Source organism: Dermochelys coriacea, chromosome 2 (assembly GCF_009764565.3).
Source record: "Dermochelys coriacea isolate rDerCor1 chromosome 2, rDerCor1.pri.v4, whole genome shotgun sequence".
Lineage (NCBI taxonomy): Eukaryota > Metazoa > Chordata > Testudines > Dermochelyidae > Dermochelys > Dermochelys coriacea.
The window spans coordinates 225,262,685-225,279,590 of NC_050069.1; the positions used below are offsets into that span (position 1 = coordinate 225,262,685).

A 16,906-nucleotide genomic window follows, 5' to 3' on the forward strand; every position below is an offset into this window, starting at 1 on the left:
GATATGTTACACTGCAGCTGGGCATCTGCCTCCCAGCACTGGTGGACAGACACATGCTAGCTCCACTCAAGCTAGTGCATAAAAATAGCAGTATGACCACAGTAGCATAGGCAGCAGCTCAGGCTAGCAGCTTGGGTACCCACCCAGAGGGTCATGTGTGACTGTACTTGGGTGGGTTGCTTGAGCCTATTGCCCATGCTGCCACAGTCACACTGCTATTTTTAGCACACTAGTTCAAGCAGAGCTAGGTCATGTCTGTCTAAAAAATATGATATCAAAGATCACTGAGATCACTATCACTTTAATCCCATTTTTACACAACCACCTGTGAATCAAATGTGCAATGTGTAATTTTGAATCTTGTCTGCTAGGTCCACTAATTTAGAAGTAAATTATGGCTGTGGAGAGCCATGGGACAGTAAAGAGTGGGGAACACCTCCAGCGCTGGAGTGCTGTGGGGGAGGGCCTTATAGCTGTTCAAGGTATGCTTGGGGAACATGTTGTAGAGTGGATCTTACTACCACTCACCTTTAAAAAGGTCTAGTCAGTGCTTCCACAGCACAAGTGCTTGACAGTTTCCTGATGGATGGAAGTCTGGGAAACAGGGCCATGACTGAATTCATCACATACCCCTGGGGGCAGGATTGCTTCACACAGTACTGGCTTCCTCACCCTTCCACTTAGCACTTTGCAGACAAATTTTGAATGTCTACTGTGTGGGTGAATTGGAAAGGAAGGAACTCTCAGTGCTCTCTCCCTGCTCTAAGCCATCCACCTTAATTTAAGTAATATCTTTAAAACTTTAAATCACAGATGTGCAAGAACTACAAAGAGGCATAACAGTTTTAGAGGGCACAAATCAGAAAAGGATATAAAATACATATATGAGCAAGAATATAGAAAGCTAAATTAATGTTTGCAGGAAGAGTTGGATTGAATCATATGTGTCATATCAGTAGTTCTGTTTGCTGCATTTGAGTGACACAAAAATGCAGACGCCTACAGTTTAGATGCACATTCAGATCCGAAACTGCTGGCTCATAATAGATAAATGTAATTTGAATCACAGTTTGTAGAGAGGTGCGGGAATGACACAGATGTAGTTAATCACATTGTTGGGGAAAACTTTTAGTGCAAACTAGGGGTAAAGCTTCTGCTTCTACTCTTAGCAGAGACCATGCATTTTTGTACCCTTTCCCATTTTCCAAGGTCAATTGTGTATGCACTTTCAGAACTTGGTTCAAAAATTAGGGCAGTTTTCAAAATGCCATAGTTTTGTCATGCTCACTGAGTTGAGATAGGTTTCAGAGTAGCAGCCGTGTTAGTCTGTATTCGCAAAAAGAAAAGGAGTACTTGTGGCACCTTAGAGACTAACAAATTTATTAGAGCATAAGCTTTTGTGATGCAAAATGCATCCGATGAAGTGAGCTGTAACTCACGAAAGCTTACGCTCTAATAAATTTGTTAGTCTCTAAGGTGCCACAAGTACTCCTTTTCTTTTTGAGTTGAGATAGCCACTCCAAAAGCCCTGGTGAAATAAACCTACAAATATTCTGGAGAAGCAGATGTCCACAGATAAGAAAACAGTGACATATCTGACTAGGGAATAAGTGAAGGACATTCAACCTATCAAGGCTCTTCTATTTAAAAAAAAAAAAAAGAATGTTAAAAGATGAATGTTAAAGCAAATCTGTTTCAGGAACAGATGAGAACTACCTAGGTTAGAGAGTACTCTGGGAGCAAATAAATTCTGCACTCATCTTGCTCATAATTTTTGTCAGGCATATTCTTCCCTCACCTTTAAAATACAGTCCTTTTTTTTTCTTTCTGGCTTCACTCACCCTATAGGCTTATAGGGCTTGATCCTGTACCCTTTAAAGTCAATGTTAAAGCTCCCTTTGACTTCAGTGGTGCAGGCTCAAGCACATAGCCACCTTCATTCAACTTTGAGGGCATCTGGAATGTTGAAGTACAATACATAAGTGAAAAACACCAAGCAACTGTTTTTAGCACGCAGGACAGATTCTCCCCTTGCCCACCCCTAAGGGCAACCTGAAAAAGAGATTTTTTTTTCCATTTAAAATCTCTCTTCTGCTCTTTACTGTATTTTTACTGACTGATTGAATCTAAATGGGAGACTATCAATAGTTTATTTGTAGCACTGCACGTGGTACTTCTGTTCACTTTCCTTTTTAGTAATGATTCCTTTTTAAGTCACCACTCAAAGGGAACATATATTTACATTACTTCCATCTCCACATTTCTCAAGATTAATGCATTATTAACCTTTACAATTCTGGCCTTATCCAGGTGGCCAGCCTCTGTGTTCAAATCATGCATCTGAAAATTCACCATCTCTGGATAATGGAAATACTGGTGGCAGAAGCTTTGCAAACCTTTCATAATGAAACTCAAACCAAGGAAAGCTCACCTGATTTCTGATTTTGCTACAAACAAGTAGGAATGCCTCTATGTTTTCATGGATTGTCTGTACCTACAAGTATCATGCTCCATCTTGATGTCAGCAGTCTTCTGGGGAGCCAATGGCCTCCAGACTCATTTCTAGAAGTTTTGGGTCTCTTCTATGCTAGCCTACGTAAGTTTTTATAGGGTGCACATCACCAGAATATCTCAGCACCTCTCTGGTTTGTGCTCTCGATAGCTCATTCCCCCACTATCTTCCATTTTTGGGGTAGATGCCCCATCAGAAAACAGAGAGCATCTTCAGGAAATTGTGCTGCCTCCCCAATTCAGGCAGAATTCCTGCGGGCTTCTGTGAGACTTGCTTGCACACACATTTAGGGCCTGGGTTGTGGTCCTTATTTATTCAATTAATTTATTTCATTTTAAATATGAACTGGGCGTAAAATTAAGACATTGCAGCACCTGAAAATCTGCAACGGCTTTTTTAGAAACAAGCCACTGCAACCACTTGCTAGGTGAAACTCTCGAAGTTTACACTTGAGACTCTCTAGCTCTTCCAACACTTCGGGCCTGATTCTGATTTTTGCACTGGTTTTATACTGATGTAATTTCAATTATCTCAGTGAGGTAATTCCTGATTTACACCACTATAAGTGGGTTTAGAATCAGGCCCAATGCTTTTTCACTTGAAGAAGGATACACAGTGGTAAAGTATTTTGTGCTGTTGGTGTTAAAGACAAAACTGAGAAAATCAAGATGTCAGACCGGTGTCTCTCAAATGTAAGTTTGGCTGTCACCAGTGCTTAAATTTGTAATGAAAGAGGTGCTGAGGCTTAAGCAATTAGGAACCAGGGCTCGATCAATACTTTAATAACTGATGCAGCAAGCCCAGAGATGCCGAGATTAAACCCTGGCACAAATTAAGGACTGGCTGTCACCCAGCATATTCCTACCCCATATTGAAGTCAGCTTTCTTACTCTATCTATGAGGAGGAGACTGTATGTTCCTTAGAACACCTGCGTAACTTGTGATCAAGAATGATAAGTTGTATATGAAGTAAGTCCTTTCCATGCTTTGTCTTGTACTCACCCATACAAAGATATTATTAAAGGGAGGGGAGAGGGAGAAGTACAAAAAATGTTACGTTTAAAATGAGAACTCAGAATTGCACAACAGCTGAGGCAAGTCACTTGTGACTGGAAGTGGGTAACTGTCCAGAGCATGCAAAGTTTTCAGCTGTGGCCTGATTTCAGAATGTAGTTCTTACACTGCTTTGCAGTTACATTACTGATCAGAGGCTGCAAAAATCTTCCTCCTTAAATTATGTATATTTTCCCTCGTACCTTGCTTGAGTTTCTCTTTTCACATCTGCAGTACAAATGCCTTTGTGGGATCCATAGAAGAGGGAGAAGGACCCACTGTGCCTGGGGTGGAGAGAGCGGCCTGGAGAGGACCCCTTCTGTGCATGGGTCTCTGAGGGACATTCAGGTTCAAGTGCTTTTCAGTCATTTCAGATGGCTTTTGATGTTAGTTCTAGGTCTGATTTGTGTTTAAATTGTAAAATGAAAATATGTCCTTCTTAACAAACTACTAATAATCTGACAAAAATGAGTATTTTCCAGCTATTCACATTTTTAGGCAGGCAGCAAGTCTCCAAAAAGGGCCATATTTTTGGAGTTTAATGTACACACTCTACACCAGTGGTGGGCAACCTGCGGCCTGGCTACCGTTTCCCGCAGCTCCCATTGGCCAGGAACGGAGAACCACAGCCACTGGGAGCTGCAGCCGTTCAAATGTAAACAAACTGTCTGGCAACCCGCTAGTGGCTTGCTCTGATGGGCCGCATGTGGACTGCAGGTTGCCCACCACTGCCCTACACATAACCACATCATATATCATTTGGATGCTTATTTTATGTACCTTTAGATGAGGTATGATGTAGAGCTGTCAAGTGATTCTGTAAGTCTGTTGGTGAGGTGAAACAAAGGAACCCAAAATGAGAAAGTGTCATTTTTTGCACAGTCCCAGAAACACTGCAACATGACTACGACTACAGTTTATGTTAATTTCAACAACGTAATGTGGTGCTTGTTGGTCAAAGTTACCAAATGATAATGTAGTAAAAGGTTTTTATTGGTTTTACATGGGCAAGAATATTTTTTTCAGAAAAGATTAAGATATTTAGCATATAGCAAAAATGACACATATCAGCATTTTGCAATATACTAACATCAAATGTTTTCACACTGCACATCTTTAAATGTCAAAATATCTCATACAGTTGTCAACTTTCCAGGATTGTCCTGGAGCCTCCAAGAATAAAAGATCAATCTTTAATTAAAGATTATGTCATGTGATGAAACCTCCAAGAATATGTCCCACCAAAATTGGTAACCTTACTTACAAACGGTTATAATAGTTTTCAAGATTTTCAATTTAAATTTGCTGACCAGATCAGTCTCACACTGAAGGTTCTGCACCAGTAGCAGTAGATTGCATACCCACAGTTTGTAGTGGGTAGATATAAATGTATGTGAATTCCAAATGCATCTCCTTTTGTAAGCTTTTGTACATACAATATTGCCTTTATTTTGCCTGGCAAAAGATTTTAATTTGTAACTGCCCAGGCATTACATGAAATATTCTAGAAACTAGCCTTTTAATTCAGTGACATTTATACACAGGTTGGTATTAATGATAGAGATGACAATACACAGCTTCGAATTATGAATATGCAAAACCTTTCAGAGAAAGAAATGGCCTGACAAGAAGTCGTGAAGACAAAGTCCACAAACAAGTCCTTGTGTCTGCAATGAAGAGGGATGATGACTATGTTACAGCTCTTGCTAGTCATATCATCAACCATATGACAAACGATTTGACCCTGAATCACATCCAGAGTTGCTTATCAACATATCTACTGTATAGCATGTAACATCAGATGTACAAAAGTATATACTGAAAATAGCAGATGCTGGTGAAGAACAAGTGCAGAGATTTGTGAGAAGTGCACTTGATTCTAATGGAACAGGTACAGGTAGCTTTTTCAGCCATGTCAAGAAATCTGGCATCAAAACATTGGCTGACCTGGCCAAGAAGACCAAATTTAAGGAGGGACAATCACAGCAGCTATCAGTCCAAAAATTGTTTTCCGTACAACCCTGTCCTTAGCAAGATACAGAAATTATGTTCCCCGCACAGAACTGTGTACATGTCAAGGCAATGAAGACTGTAGCTACCCATGCACTCTTGGCGGAGATCGTAATGATGAACAAGATGACAATAATGATGTTGACTAGAAATGTCACCAGCACTATTACATTTCAGTGATACCTGTACAAAGTTATTAGATTTTGTTTTACCCTTTAGATTGCTGTTGTGATGCTTTGAGGTCACAAAGAAATCCAATTTTCTGTCTTTAAATAATACATAGAGTTATTAAACTAACAGAAACAAATGGAAATATTTCAAAGTGGTCATGTTAATATGTTGATGGTGTCATTGTTTATCCCTGTTTCTATGGTAATTGCACCATTTGACAGTGCAACATCATAGCTCACCTTAAAGTAGATATAATAAACTTTCAGATGATGTATGGGTGTGTGTGTAGAGAGGGTACATTAAGTCAGCAAGTCAGTGGTGTCTGTCACTCGCCTATTGGAACATGAAAAGAAAAACCCACCGTTTAAATATATCTTTGAATTACAGTTTCTGTAGCTGGGTAGATTTCCAAGGAGAAGCAGGATCCATTGGCAAATGTTTCTTGATCTTTCCTTTCTTTCTTTGCAGTCATCTTATCCCTTACACATACAGGCTCTTAAACCTACCTCCACAACCCTGCTGGGAGAACTAACTTCCCAAATCACCAGTCCTGCCCTCATGGACAGCTTCTTTTGGACTATATCCCTTTCATTTACATATCTCTCTCTCTACACTATATCATGTCACCCTATTTCCTCTGGACTTCCTCTTTTTACTTCCTCTTTTGCCATCCAGTCACCCTCTATCAGCTCTGAACTTGCTGCTCTTCTTCCCAACACTTCCTCATGCCTTCTCATCAGCCCTACATGCCTGAGAACGCAAAGATCACCTGAGACTGGAGATGTACAGTCTTTTATGCTCACTGTGCTCTTATGATTTTAGGGAGCATCTGTATGACTTAACATTTCAAAAATTACATTCCACAGCTAGATTTTGGCCCAAGAAATGTGAGTAGATTTGCAGTATACTCAGTCAATAATTAGGAAACAATCTCCATAGATTTTTATAGAGATAAAGAAGATTGTGATAGGTGCTCAGCAACTCAGTAGTCACCATGCTGTACTAACCAATGACAGAATCCAGATATCAGCCTTTGGAAGTTAATTCTCTTGCATCTCATGTATCTGGCTCCTGGCCCAGTTTTGTAGGGTTGTGTTGGCGGTTCTAGAGCTACCCCTGTGGCTTTGTAATGTGTTTGGATTAGAAATGGAATGCCTTGACTGCTTTTTTCTCCTTGATACTATTTTCCATTTCTTATACATCTTTTTATGTCTGTTTTATTCAAAGATTAACACCTCAAAGTCAGAAATTGAGAAGTGATTTCCAGTGGGATAAATTAGTTTAAATGCATTGGCTCCTAATGCCTGGTACTCAAGATTAGTCATTGCCAAGGAGCATATAAAAATCTCCTTTGCTTTCTCTATGCAGATGGTTTTATTGTTATAGGGAAAACAAGTATTTTCCTCAAGTCTATAAAGCAGTATAGTCTAAAGCAGTGGTTCTTAACCTTTACTGCAGCCTGCACCCCTTTGGTTCTCAAAATATGTTCTTGTACCCCTTATCAAAAATCTTTGAAGTAGGTCAGTTCTTTAAACCTAGATATATTTTTTGTTTGTATATTACAGTAATCATTAAAATGTATATTGATAATAAATACATAGGTTTGTTGATACAAAGTAGCTGTACTTAGGTGCCTGTGCTTAATTTGTGTTTTCGATGATTTACCTTCTAAAAAAATCTGGCATGTCTCGCACCCCCCAGGGGTGCGTGCACCCCAGGTTAAGAACCACTGATCTAAAGTCTAGACATCTTTACACTTTACACTTAGCCCCTATACACTTAGACCACATTTCTCTCTGGAGTGCAACTCCATGACTTTGTATGCACTCCTTGTGACATGTCAGTGGAGTTAGACCAGGGATGAATTTGGACACAAGAGATTTTCTTATGATCTGTTTACACTTTAATTTTCACTGAGTGGCAGCTGATACAAAGAGCAGCATGTACACAACAAAGCTCTCACTAGTGGGGTCCTGCAGGGACTGGTTCTTTGCCCTACGCTATTTAACATTTTGATCAGTGACCTCAGAAAAAACATAAAATCATCACTGATGAAGTTTGCAGATGACACAAAAATTGGGGGAGTGGTTGAAATAATGAAGAGCACAGGTCACTGATTCAGAGTGATCTGGATCCCTTGGTAAACTGGGCGCAAGCAAACAATATGCATCTTAATACAGTTAAATGTAAATATATGCATCTAAGAACAAAGAATGTAGTTTCTACTTAAACGATGGGGGACTCTATCCTGGGAAGCAGTGACTGAAAAAGATTTGGGGTTGTGGTGGACAAAGAGCTGGACATGAGCTCCAGTGAGATGGTGTGGCCAAAAGGGCTAACATAATCCTGGGATTCACAAACAAGGGAATCTTTAGTAGGAGTAGAGAGGTTATTTTACCTCTAGAATACTGCTAGAACACTGTTTCCAGTTCTGGCATCCACAATTCAAGAAGGATGTTGATAAATTGGAGAGGGATCAGAGAATAGCCACAAGAACAATTAAAGGATTAGAAAACATGCCTTACAGTGATAGACTCAAGGAGCAAAATCTATTTATCTTAACAAAGAGAAGGTGAAAAAGTGACTTGATCACAGTTTAAAAGTATCCGCATGGGGAACAAATATTTGATAATGGGCTCTTAAATGTAACAGAGAAAGGTATAATACAATGCAATAGATGGAAGTTGAAGCTAGACAAATTCAGACTGGAAATAAGGCGTAAGATTTTAACAGTGAGGGTAATTACTCATTGGAACATTTACTGGGCGTCATGGTGATTCTCCATCGCTGACAGTTTTTAAAAAAAGATCTGCTCTAAGAAATTTGTCAGGGAAGTTCTAGGACCTGTATTACACAGTCAGGCTAGATAATCCTACTGGTCCCTTGTGACCTTGGAATCTATGATCAGTTCCTTTCTGCCAGGGAAATATCAGTGTAAATATTTTTGATCTGTACACACACATTGCATTTTTGTATTTGTGTTGTTTTCCACTGTTAGTTTATGTTATAACTTCTATTTATATTTCTGTGTGTATTTATCTTTCTTTTGGCTTGCTCTGTTAAGAAGGTAAATAGATTTGCCCTGAGAAAAAAGCCATATTGCAAACACCTATAGCTCATATCCGCTTAATAGGGCATCAGCGCATTCTGTACTTCAAGGCTAAATTCTGAGATTCTTATTCAGTTTTCACTCAGTCCTTGACTTCATTGGGAGCTCGCTCCTCTAAGACTGAGTCAAAACTGTGTCTCCTACTCCTTTCCACATCCACATACTGAGGAGAGCCTGCTCCCACAGTAAAGAGGAGTCCAATTCTGTGGCATGCTTCCCCTGCACCCAGCAGAAGCCACCCATGGGACTTTGTGACATTCCAGCTCCAAAGAGTTGGAGAGGGAGTGGGGGAGCCACTGGGGATGCTCTGGATTGTCCCCAAACCAACCTGCCCATCAAAACAAAACATGGGGGACACTGCAGAAGTTGAGATATCCTGAGGCCGTGCAGATATAAACTTCTGCCTTGTCTGCACTGTAGAAGATGGCCCTTCCCCCTGCCTTTTAGATATGATCTGAATGGGGACTTCACACAAGCATTGCTCCTGCAGTAACCAGTGTCAGTGGGAGCTGGTAGGGTCCGGGGAGAGGGGGTAATAATGAAGGCAAGAGGTGTCCATGTGGATAGCCCTTGCCTCCTGTGGATCCCTATCTGCACAGAACTCTTAGGGGCTCCGTGACTTCAGAGGATGGAACCGCAGCCTCTGCTACAGATAGCAAACCCAGTCCCTTGCCTTCACCCCACAAAAGAGCAAGTAGGAAACTCCACATACTGAACTCTACCCGAGTTTAACTTGTTTTACACAGATTATCCTCACATAGAGGAGACTGTATCTCTGAGTTAAGGACTTCTGGATTCAGTTTTCATATAAGATAAATAAACCCTGGGAAGTGAGTCAAGTGAAAGATACAAGAAGCAGGGGAAGAAATTTGATTTTTCCTGTGGCTGCTGGAGTATACTCCAGATTCAGCAGTACTGGCAGTGCTGACATCCACCTTTAAGAACAGAATTAAAAAACAATTGCTTGAGATGAGAGTTCCCATATAAGGTGCACTGGATTTGCACATACAGTCTGTGCTGGCACATGACTACTAGAGAGTAAATGGTGCCAAAATGTGAGACAGGAGGTCTTCATGTGCCTGCAGATTAAATGAATGTACTTCTCCAGTTATCTGTACAGGGAGTATTGAGCCATCAGCTAAAATTCATGAGGCAAATTCATGCCATTGGCGTTGCCCAATGCTGGCACCCTGTTGAAGTTATGACTCTGGGATGGATAAGAGTCTGAAAGATGAATGAATTAATTCTTCATTGTGGTGGAATATCAGAGTGCGCTGGAAGATCACGTTGCGCTCTATGGTTACATTCTCAAAAGAATTTAAATTCTTGCTTCAGCTCTTACTAAATCCAAGGGAGCAGCAGCTATGGGAAACATTTTTCTTAAAAATCCCAAGAATCATACTTGTTTTGGCATGACACTGCCTAAGGTGATCCGAGAACAAGGCTGAATTTGCCAAGTTTTCACATTAACACAAGAATACATTTTAAAACATTGGATCTGCTTTACTTTTGCTTGGATGGAACATTTTGAATGCGTACATTTCTTTAGCTTAAAGGGGCCTGCTTAATACTGCTTTGAGCCAGAGGAAAATCCACAGCATGATGGAGGAGGTTGAGGCACGTTAGCAGTTTCAAATGATCACTTAAAAATTATCTGAAGTTGTCAAAATGAAGAGGTACTAAGAACCTGGTGCCTCCCCTGACTTCTATGGAATTATGGTGCTCAAATACTTACGAAAATCAATCTCATAACTGACTGCAGAATTCGTTGTGCATATCTGTTTGGAGTCATGTTCTCTTTTTCTTAGAAACTGATACGGTGAAATGAGGAAAGCAGGGAAGGATAAAATGAGTAAAGATCCAATTAAACTGAAACAATCTTATTAAAAAGAGGCCAAAATTAATCAACAAACAGTGGTGTACACATGCAAAACAACACAGACCATTATTTATTATTTATTTCAGACCCACTATCCTAAATATGCACAATGCCTCATGGTCAACAAAAAGGTAGTTTAAACTTGGAGTAGTATGGCTGCAGGGGTTACTGGGTCAGATTCTTTTCTGAATTTTCTTCCCCAAAACAGCTTAGTCTAAGCTGATGTGACATCATGTGCAAACATGAGGGAGTAGAATGTGCATACAGTACATGAAAGACGACCTGCACATTTTACAGTCATTCCTTTGCTATTGTTTTTCTGGGTGTCAGAGACTTCTTTCAGGACATGTATTTTGTGTGGTCAGTCATTTTAGAGGAGAGATGTTATAGTTCTTGGGTCTGTCGTGTATGTGAGGATATATAAGGCTAGATTATGTAATTGATCCTCAGCCTAAATTGGACAGTGACATGGAGCTGCATTGCCTCAGTAAGAGGGCCTTCAGTTTTCAGTTTTTCCAGGAATTAACTGGTAGGCAGGGAGAAACATGCCTTTTAAACCATCCTTAGAACTGTGCAGACTACTCCCATTTCTGTACCTGTGGTTTGGGGAGGAGGAAGGGTATGGCCAAGTGTCCCTTTATCTCCTGATTCAGATGGGAGTTCTTCTCTGGCAAACTCAAACCATGAAATGGTTGGTATCTCACTGACTGGTAGCACTGTGAGGGAGCTCAGCCAGGGGAAACAAAAGCAATACGCTGGGCAAGTGAAGAAGGAGAAGGAGAACTGGTCATGGGGAAAACTCAATCACGTGCTGCTACTGAAGACACCAGAATATGCATCGTTTATAAAGTCTCTGTGTTTCAGTTAAAGTGCTACCCTGTGTTGTGTCATGGTAACTGCAACTGTAAGCTTACAACATGCATTGCATTCTGGGAGTTAGGAATTCTGAAGGGGGAGGCAACCTGACTGTCAGCTGACAACTGTAAAATCTCATTTCTTATAGTGTGCTCCTTTGACTACTCCCACTATATCCCTTTTATAGCTGTGCCAAAGTGCTACCCTACCTTACACGGCTACCAGCGGCCTGCTCACCATAGGAAGATGTATAAATTCCTGGTGGACAGGACCCTAAATTATCTGGATTTACTAGTCTCTTTAGAATTTTAGGCATAAAAATAGGTACAGCATAGATCACACCCTTATTGTGCTGTTGGGACAGGTAGCTAATATATCACGCAAATGTTTGTTACATCTCTTACTGTACAGTCGCTTTCACATAAATGTACCATTACAGGGGGATGATATTTTGCATCCCCCTGTAATGGTACATTTAAGAAGAACAAAAATTGTAATTGCACTTTAAAAGGATGTATCATTAGTTTTCAAAGTGAGTATTTTTTAGTCACTGTTGTTTCTAACAACCCATTGAAGGCTTGGATTATTAATTTATTTCCTAAATGTATCTTTATTTATGCAGCAGAAGCTTTCCTCTCTTTCAAGGTAAATTCTGCACTGTTTTACATCCCATGATTTACAGATTCATGTATTCCCGCTGTCTTCAATTTGACCCCCAGAGTTTAGGGATTCATTTTTAGTAGAATACACAAGAATATGATTTCTAAAACATATCATTAGTAATCAATCTTTTATTTTATTAAAATGCATTGCATGACTCTCTCGAAACAGCGCTTTGAATGTGGCCTACATAATGTACATTGTTTCATCAACCAGTGTTTGATTTACTCTTATGCTGATAGCTTAAAAAAGGATAGGAAATAAAGTTATTTTACTTATATTAAAGGATGAAATTACTTCTCAAATGTAACATGTCTGTAGGTGTGCCTGATCCATTAACTTAAAGTCTTGTTACCAATCCAAGGAGAAACCTTGAAAAGTGCAGTTACAACTGGATAAAAACACAAAGGGGTAACTGAGCACTCAGCAAAAGAACAGGTTTTTGGTTTGTTTTGGAAACTTTCAGTGACAAGTACAAGTTCACTTTAGTTAAAGAAATCTTATTATTTCTTTATTCTTTCAGGCCACTTTTTCGTGGAAATTCAGATGTTGATCAGCTAGGAAAAATCTTTGAGTAAGTATTAATTTGCTGCATTATGTCAGTGGCAGTTTAGCTTGAAACACTTTAAGATTTCTTTGCCATGTTTTTTATTGAGTAAAAGGACTTGTACAAAGTATTCCTAGAACATATTTCCTATTGCTGTTGCACTGCAATATAATATTTCTCTTTGTGTATTCTCTGTCAAAGAGGGAGGAGGAAGCTGCATGTAATATAGTTTTATAGAAATAACAATCATCATCAAGAAGACAATAGACTTCTGGGGATTTTTTCTAATCTTTTAAATGTATGGTTCATGCACAATTTACACATTTTCTTAAAAGTTAGCATATTCAAGAAAGAATCACCTTACAAAGCCAAATAAAGTTTTAGCTATTCAATATTTTGTTCATTTATGAATTTTAAAAAAAATGTAATCAGAGTCCCTCAAAAATGTTCATTATTAAATGGAAATGTTAATTTGGATCAACAACTTCTGTGGAAAGGAATATTTTAGCTTCACTGTATCTCCAATGAAGATTATGAAGAAACCATATTTTGGTGATAAAGGCAGCTATGAAAACATAAAAGGTATCAAGATTAAATGGATGCTATCTTGGAGATGGGATAATTTACTTTATTTTAAAAGCATTTTACAATTCTGTTTATTGGTATTGCAGTTCCTCTTCAGACAAACTCTCAACTTTTTAAAGTAGAATTACTCCCCCCTCTAAAGTATGTTTTTGAATAAAAAATCTCCATTTTAAAGTCATTGATACAGATAAGTAAGAAAAATATCAATCACCTCTCTGTTGTTTTAGATTAAAATATCTTCATAGTAAGGAATGTTTCTGAGGTATCCTGGAAAGTGCCACGTAAATTTGAGGCCCGGTATAAATGTTTTATAATAATACTGGAGTGGTTGTGACCACCAGACACCCATATGGCTGTTCCCACTCCTGCACAGAATGAGGGCTCATTCACCTCTGTAGCTATCTTCCCTTTCCTGTGGAGAGAGTTCCAGGGATCCAACCATCCAATTGGAGGGAGAGTCCAAGATGAGTAGTAATAGTAGGCAAGGAGGAGCGGAGATTCAGGGGGCACTCCCCAGAGAGAAGATAATACAGCTTCAAAGGAAAGCACTCCAGTAGGTCAAATAATGAATTTGTCTCTGTAATAATTTTTCCAGGTCTCAAATTATAACACATCTATTTCTGAAGATTTTCATACTTTAAAATGAGGTTCCCAAATTGCAGGTCTTGATTTTCATTCAGTTGACTTCCCTTTCCTGCATACCATACCAGTGTATGTGACTCACTAGCATGGTTAATTTACCATACCCGTGAATAGCACTTCCTGCACAATCCAAAAACAATCAGTCTTCGCCTGTTTGCTTTTTCTAGTTCTGGCAGAGTTATCCCTTTGATTAATTTATATTCTGCTGTATTAAACAAGGAATGTTTTGATATATGCAGCATATTTTAATGACGTAAAGAGCATGGTTGTGATTTTTTTTAAAGATCCTAAATTGTTTATGACATTTCAGGAAAAAACCCCAAAACAAATGAGTTGGAATAGGATTAAAAACATAATAGCCAACAGCAGGCTCCTCCAGTGAACTATCTGTCCCTCCCTAATGGGTGAGATTACCTGTATGGAAAAGAATTCAACCATTAATCAGGAAGAAAAAAATACTGTGCCAATTTTAGGAGAGAGAAGAAATTCTCTATTACACACTTCACTTAAAAGAGAAAATCTGCTTTGCCTCTTCTGTGTAATTATCCTTCAATATTTCAAATGCCGCCTCCTTGCTTTTTTATGTCAGATAGTGTTTATTTTCTGTTTTCACAGCTGGAGACCCCCAACATTTAGGCATAGGCCTTGCCTTTAGGAGGGAGCTGTTGCCTGCTATGGTAGTGAGTCATTCTCTAGGCTAATTTGGATAAAGTTGTTTTCGCATTTTCCTACATTCTGGACTGACATTTTTTCAGATAATTGGACCTTGCTCCACAAGTGCAGCCTTTATTTACATTAGTTGGAGTTCTCCATAAAGACTGAGGATAGATCCCTAGGAGATGGCCCATAACCCTCCCCTCCTTTCCCCATGCCAACATCAATACACAGTATATGCTCACAGATTTAAGGCCAGATGCCAGGGTGTATTGAGCATACTCAACTCCTGTTCCAGTCACTGGGAGTGGAAAATGCTCAGTCTCTCTCAGGATCAGGCCTTTGGGTTCTACCATAATATATCAATATTTACTGCTATTGCTACTATTATACTGTTGGTATGGTGAGAGGATAAAATAGCTTCTTCCAATATGCTCCAGGATCTTGGTCACCCAAATGGTAGTGCAACCTGCTAGGGCTGCCAGGCAGACACTCGTGTATTAAACAATTTCAAAATGCTTTGTATGATCCGTAAAGATCTACTTGAAAAAAATCCAACTCCCATTTTGTACTTTATTTTTAGTGCTGCCCCTTATGCCTGGAACCAACCCCCCTTTCCTGTGCACCAGGCAGCCTCCTCACTTCTTGCCGCTAACTTCCAACTGCTAGCATCTACTCTGGTCTGTTTGTGCTCTCATGCCCAATCATGTACTCCTTAAAAGAAAAATCAGAACTAATTGGACACATTTGAAAGAAAATGAACTTGTATATGTAATTACCATTTGAAAACTCCTCCTCCCCCTCTGATCACACACTGCCCATTGAGTTATATCTGATGTGAACTCAGGTCTTCATCACTTATGCACACGCATGTATTCACTGGGTTCAATGGGACAAGCACATATGTAATGATACTCACATGGCTAAGCATTTGCAGGATCGGAGTCTTAAACTGAAAGACCCTCCAGGCAGGACTTGTCATCTTATAAGTAAAGCTCCCTGCATGTCAGTGGGACCTAAAAATAATAAATAACAATCAAGTTTAACTTTTCAAAGAGATCTAATTTCCACTTTGGCAAGAGCTTAGCAGTCTGTGGATACTGCGGAAAGATTGAAGATTGAAGTGGTGGCGCACTCCTGGCCACACTGCTGTTTTTTAGTACATGATATTAGTTTGTTGAAGTATCTTAAATACTAAGGACCAAAGTCTGCTCTCATACCTATAGAAATCTGAAGTAATTCCATTGACTTGAATGGAGTAATTCGGGATTTATAAGTAAGTAAGAGCAATGCTTGGTCCTAATTTTTATTCTGTGTCTACTACCAAGCACTATTAATAAAAACAAAGGACAATGCTGCACCCTGGTGGCATTTCCATTAAAAGCCCAAACTCTTAAGGAAACTTTTGTTTTTCTGTGTTATAGTTCTGAGTCTGTCAGCATTTTCATTATAAATCTTAATTTTAAGGTAAAATTCAGCTGTAAATTTGATTTTGGCTAAAACTTGGTATGTAAAGTCTGGCTAATGGGTCTCTGTCAACATTTCCATTACAAGCCCTTATTTCACCACTTTATAGGTCTATTGGAAATATTAACTCTGGGCTGAAGCTTGAACTGTGCAGAGATATGGTCCAAAAAGAAAGGGGGTTTTTTTGTACATTTAAAAGAAATCCCAACAATTCAGTTATTTTCATTTATCCAATTTTCTAGGAATTAGCATGCTCATTTCATAAGCAGAAGCTTTGTGTCATATTCAGAACAGAAGAAGAAATATTAGTTTTCCAACTATGGATAAGACTCCTATGACTTAGGAGTCTACGAACACTTAAGTGCTTTTGAAAATTTTATCCTAAAGCAGCTGAGTTATTTAATTTTGGGAAATGGCCTCCTTGACCCATGCTCTGCTGTCTTTTCCTTAAGGATTTTTGTCAGGATCATCATCCTTGTGGCAAATGAGGCCTGCATGGAATTCCTCTGTGAAATCTCCTTTTAATCACTCTTGAGTGATATAAGGTGCACCAGACCTCCAAGATCTGAGCACATTTCTCCCAAAGCACTTGCAGCACTTTGCCTATCCAGGGACTCAGGAGTGTGAGACCCAGGCCAGAGCACTATCACCAAAATGCCTCCATAAAGATTTTTTCCCATGTATCATTAAGGCCCAGTTCTGCCACCCCTACTCCCATTCAATAATGCACTGCTCTGCAAACAGTCCTATTGAAATCAGTGG

The 16,906-nt window shown here is 39.4% G+C and overlaps 1 protein-coding gene and 1 long non-coding RNA gene across 6 annotated transcripts in view; one reads left to right on the forward strand and one right to left on the reverse strand.

Moving 5' to 3' along the window:
* Positions 1-16,906, forward strand: part of CDK6 (cyclin dependent kinase 6) — a 194,248-nt gene that overhangs the window by 170,139 nt on the left and 7,203 nt on the right. For all 4 annotated transcript variants that reach the window (XM_038388470.2, XM_038388471.2, XM_043509306.1 and 1 more), the window contains exon 6: positions 12,773-12,823. In XM_038388470.2, the coding sequence (XP_038244398.1) occupies positions 12,773-12,823 (51 nt within the window). The remainder of the gene's footprint in view (positions 1-12,772; positions 12,824-16,906) is intronic.
* Positions 12,391-16,906, reverse strand: part of LOC119850460 — a 30,005-nt gene continuing 25,489 nt past the window's right edge. For both annotated transcript variants that reach the window (XR_005290872.2, XR_005290873.2), the window contains 2 exons: positions 15,597-15,693; positions 12,391-14,437 (listed from right to left, as the gene is read on the reverse strand). This is a non-coding gene — a long non-coding RNA (uncharacterized LOC119850460). The remainder of the gene's footprint in view (positions 14,438-15,596; positions 15,694-16,906) is intronic.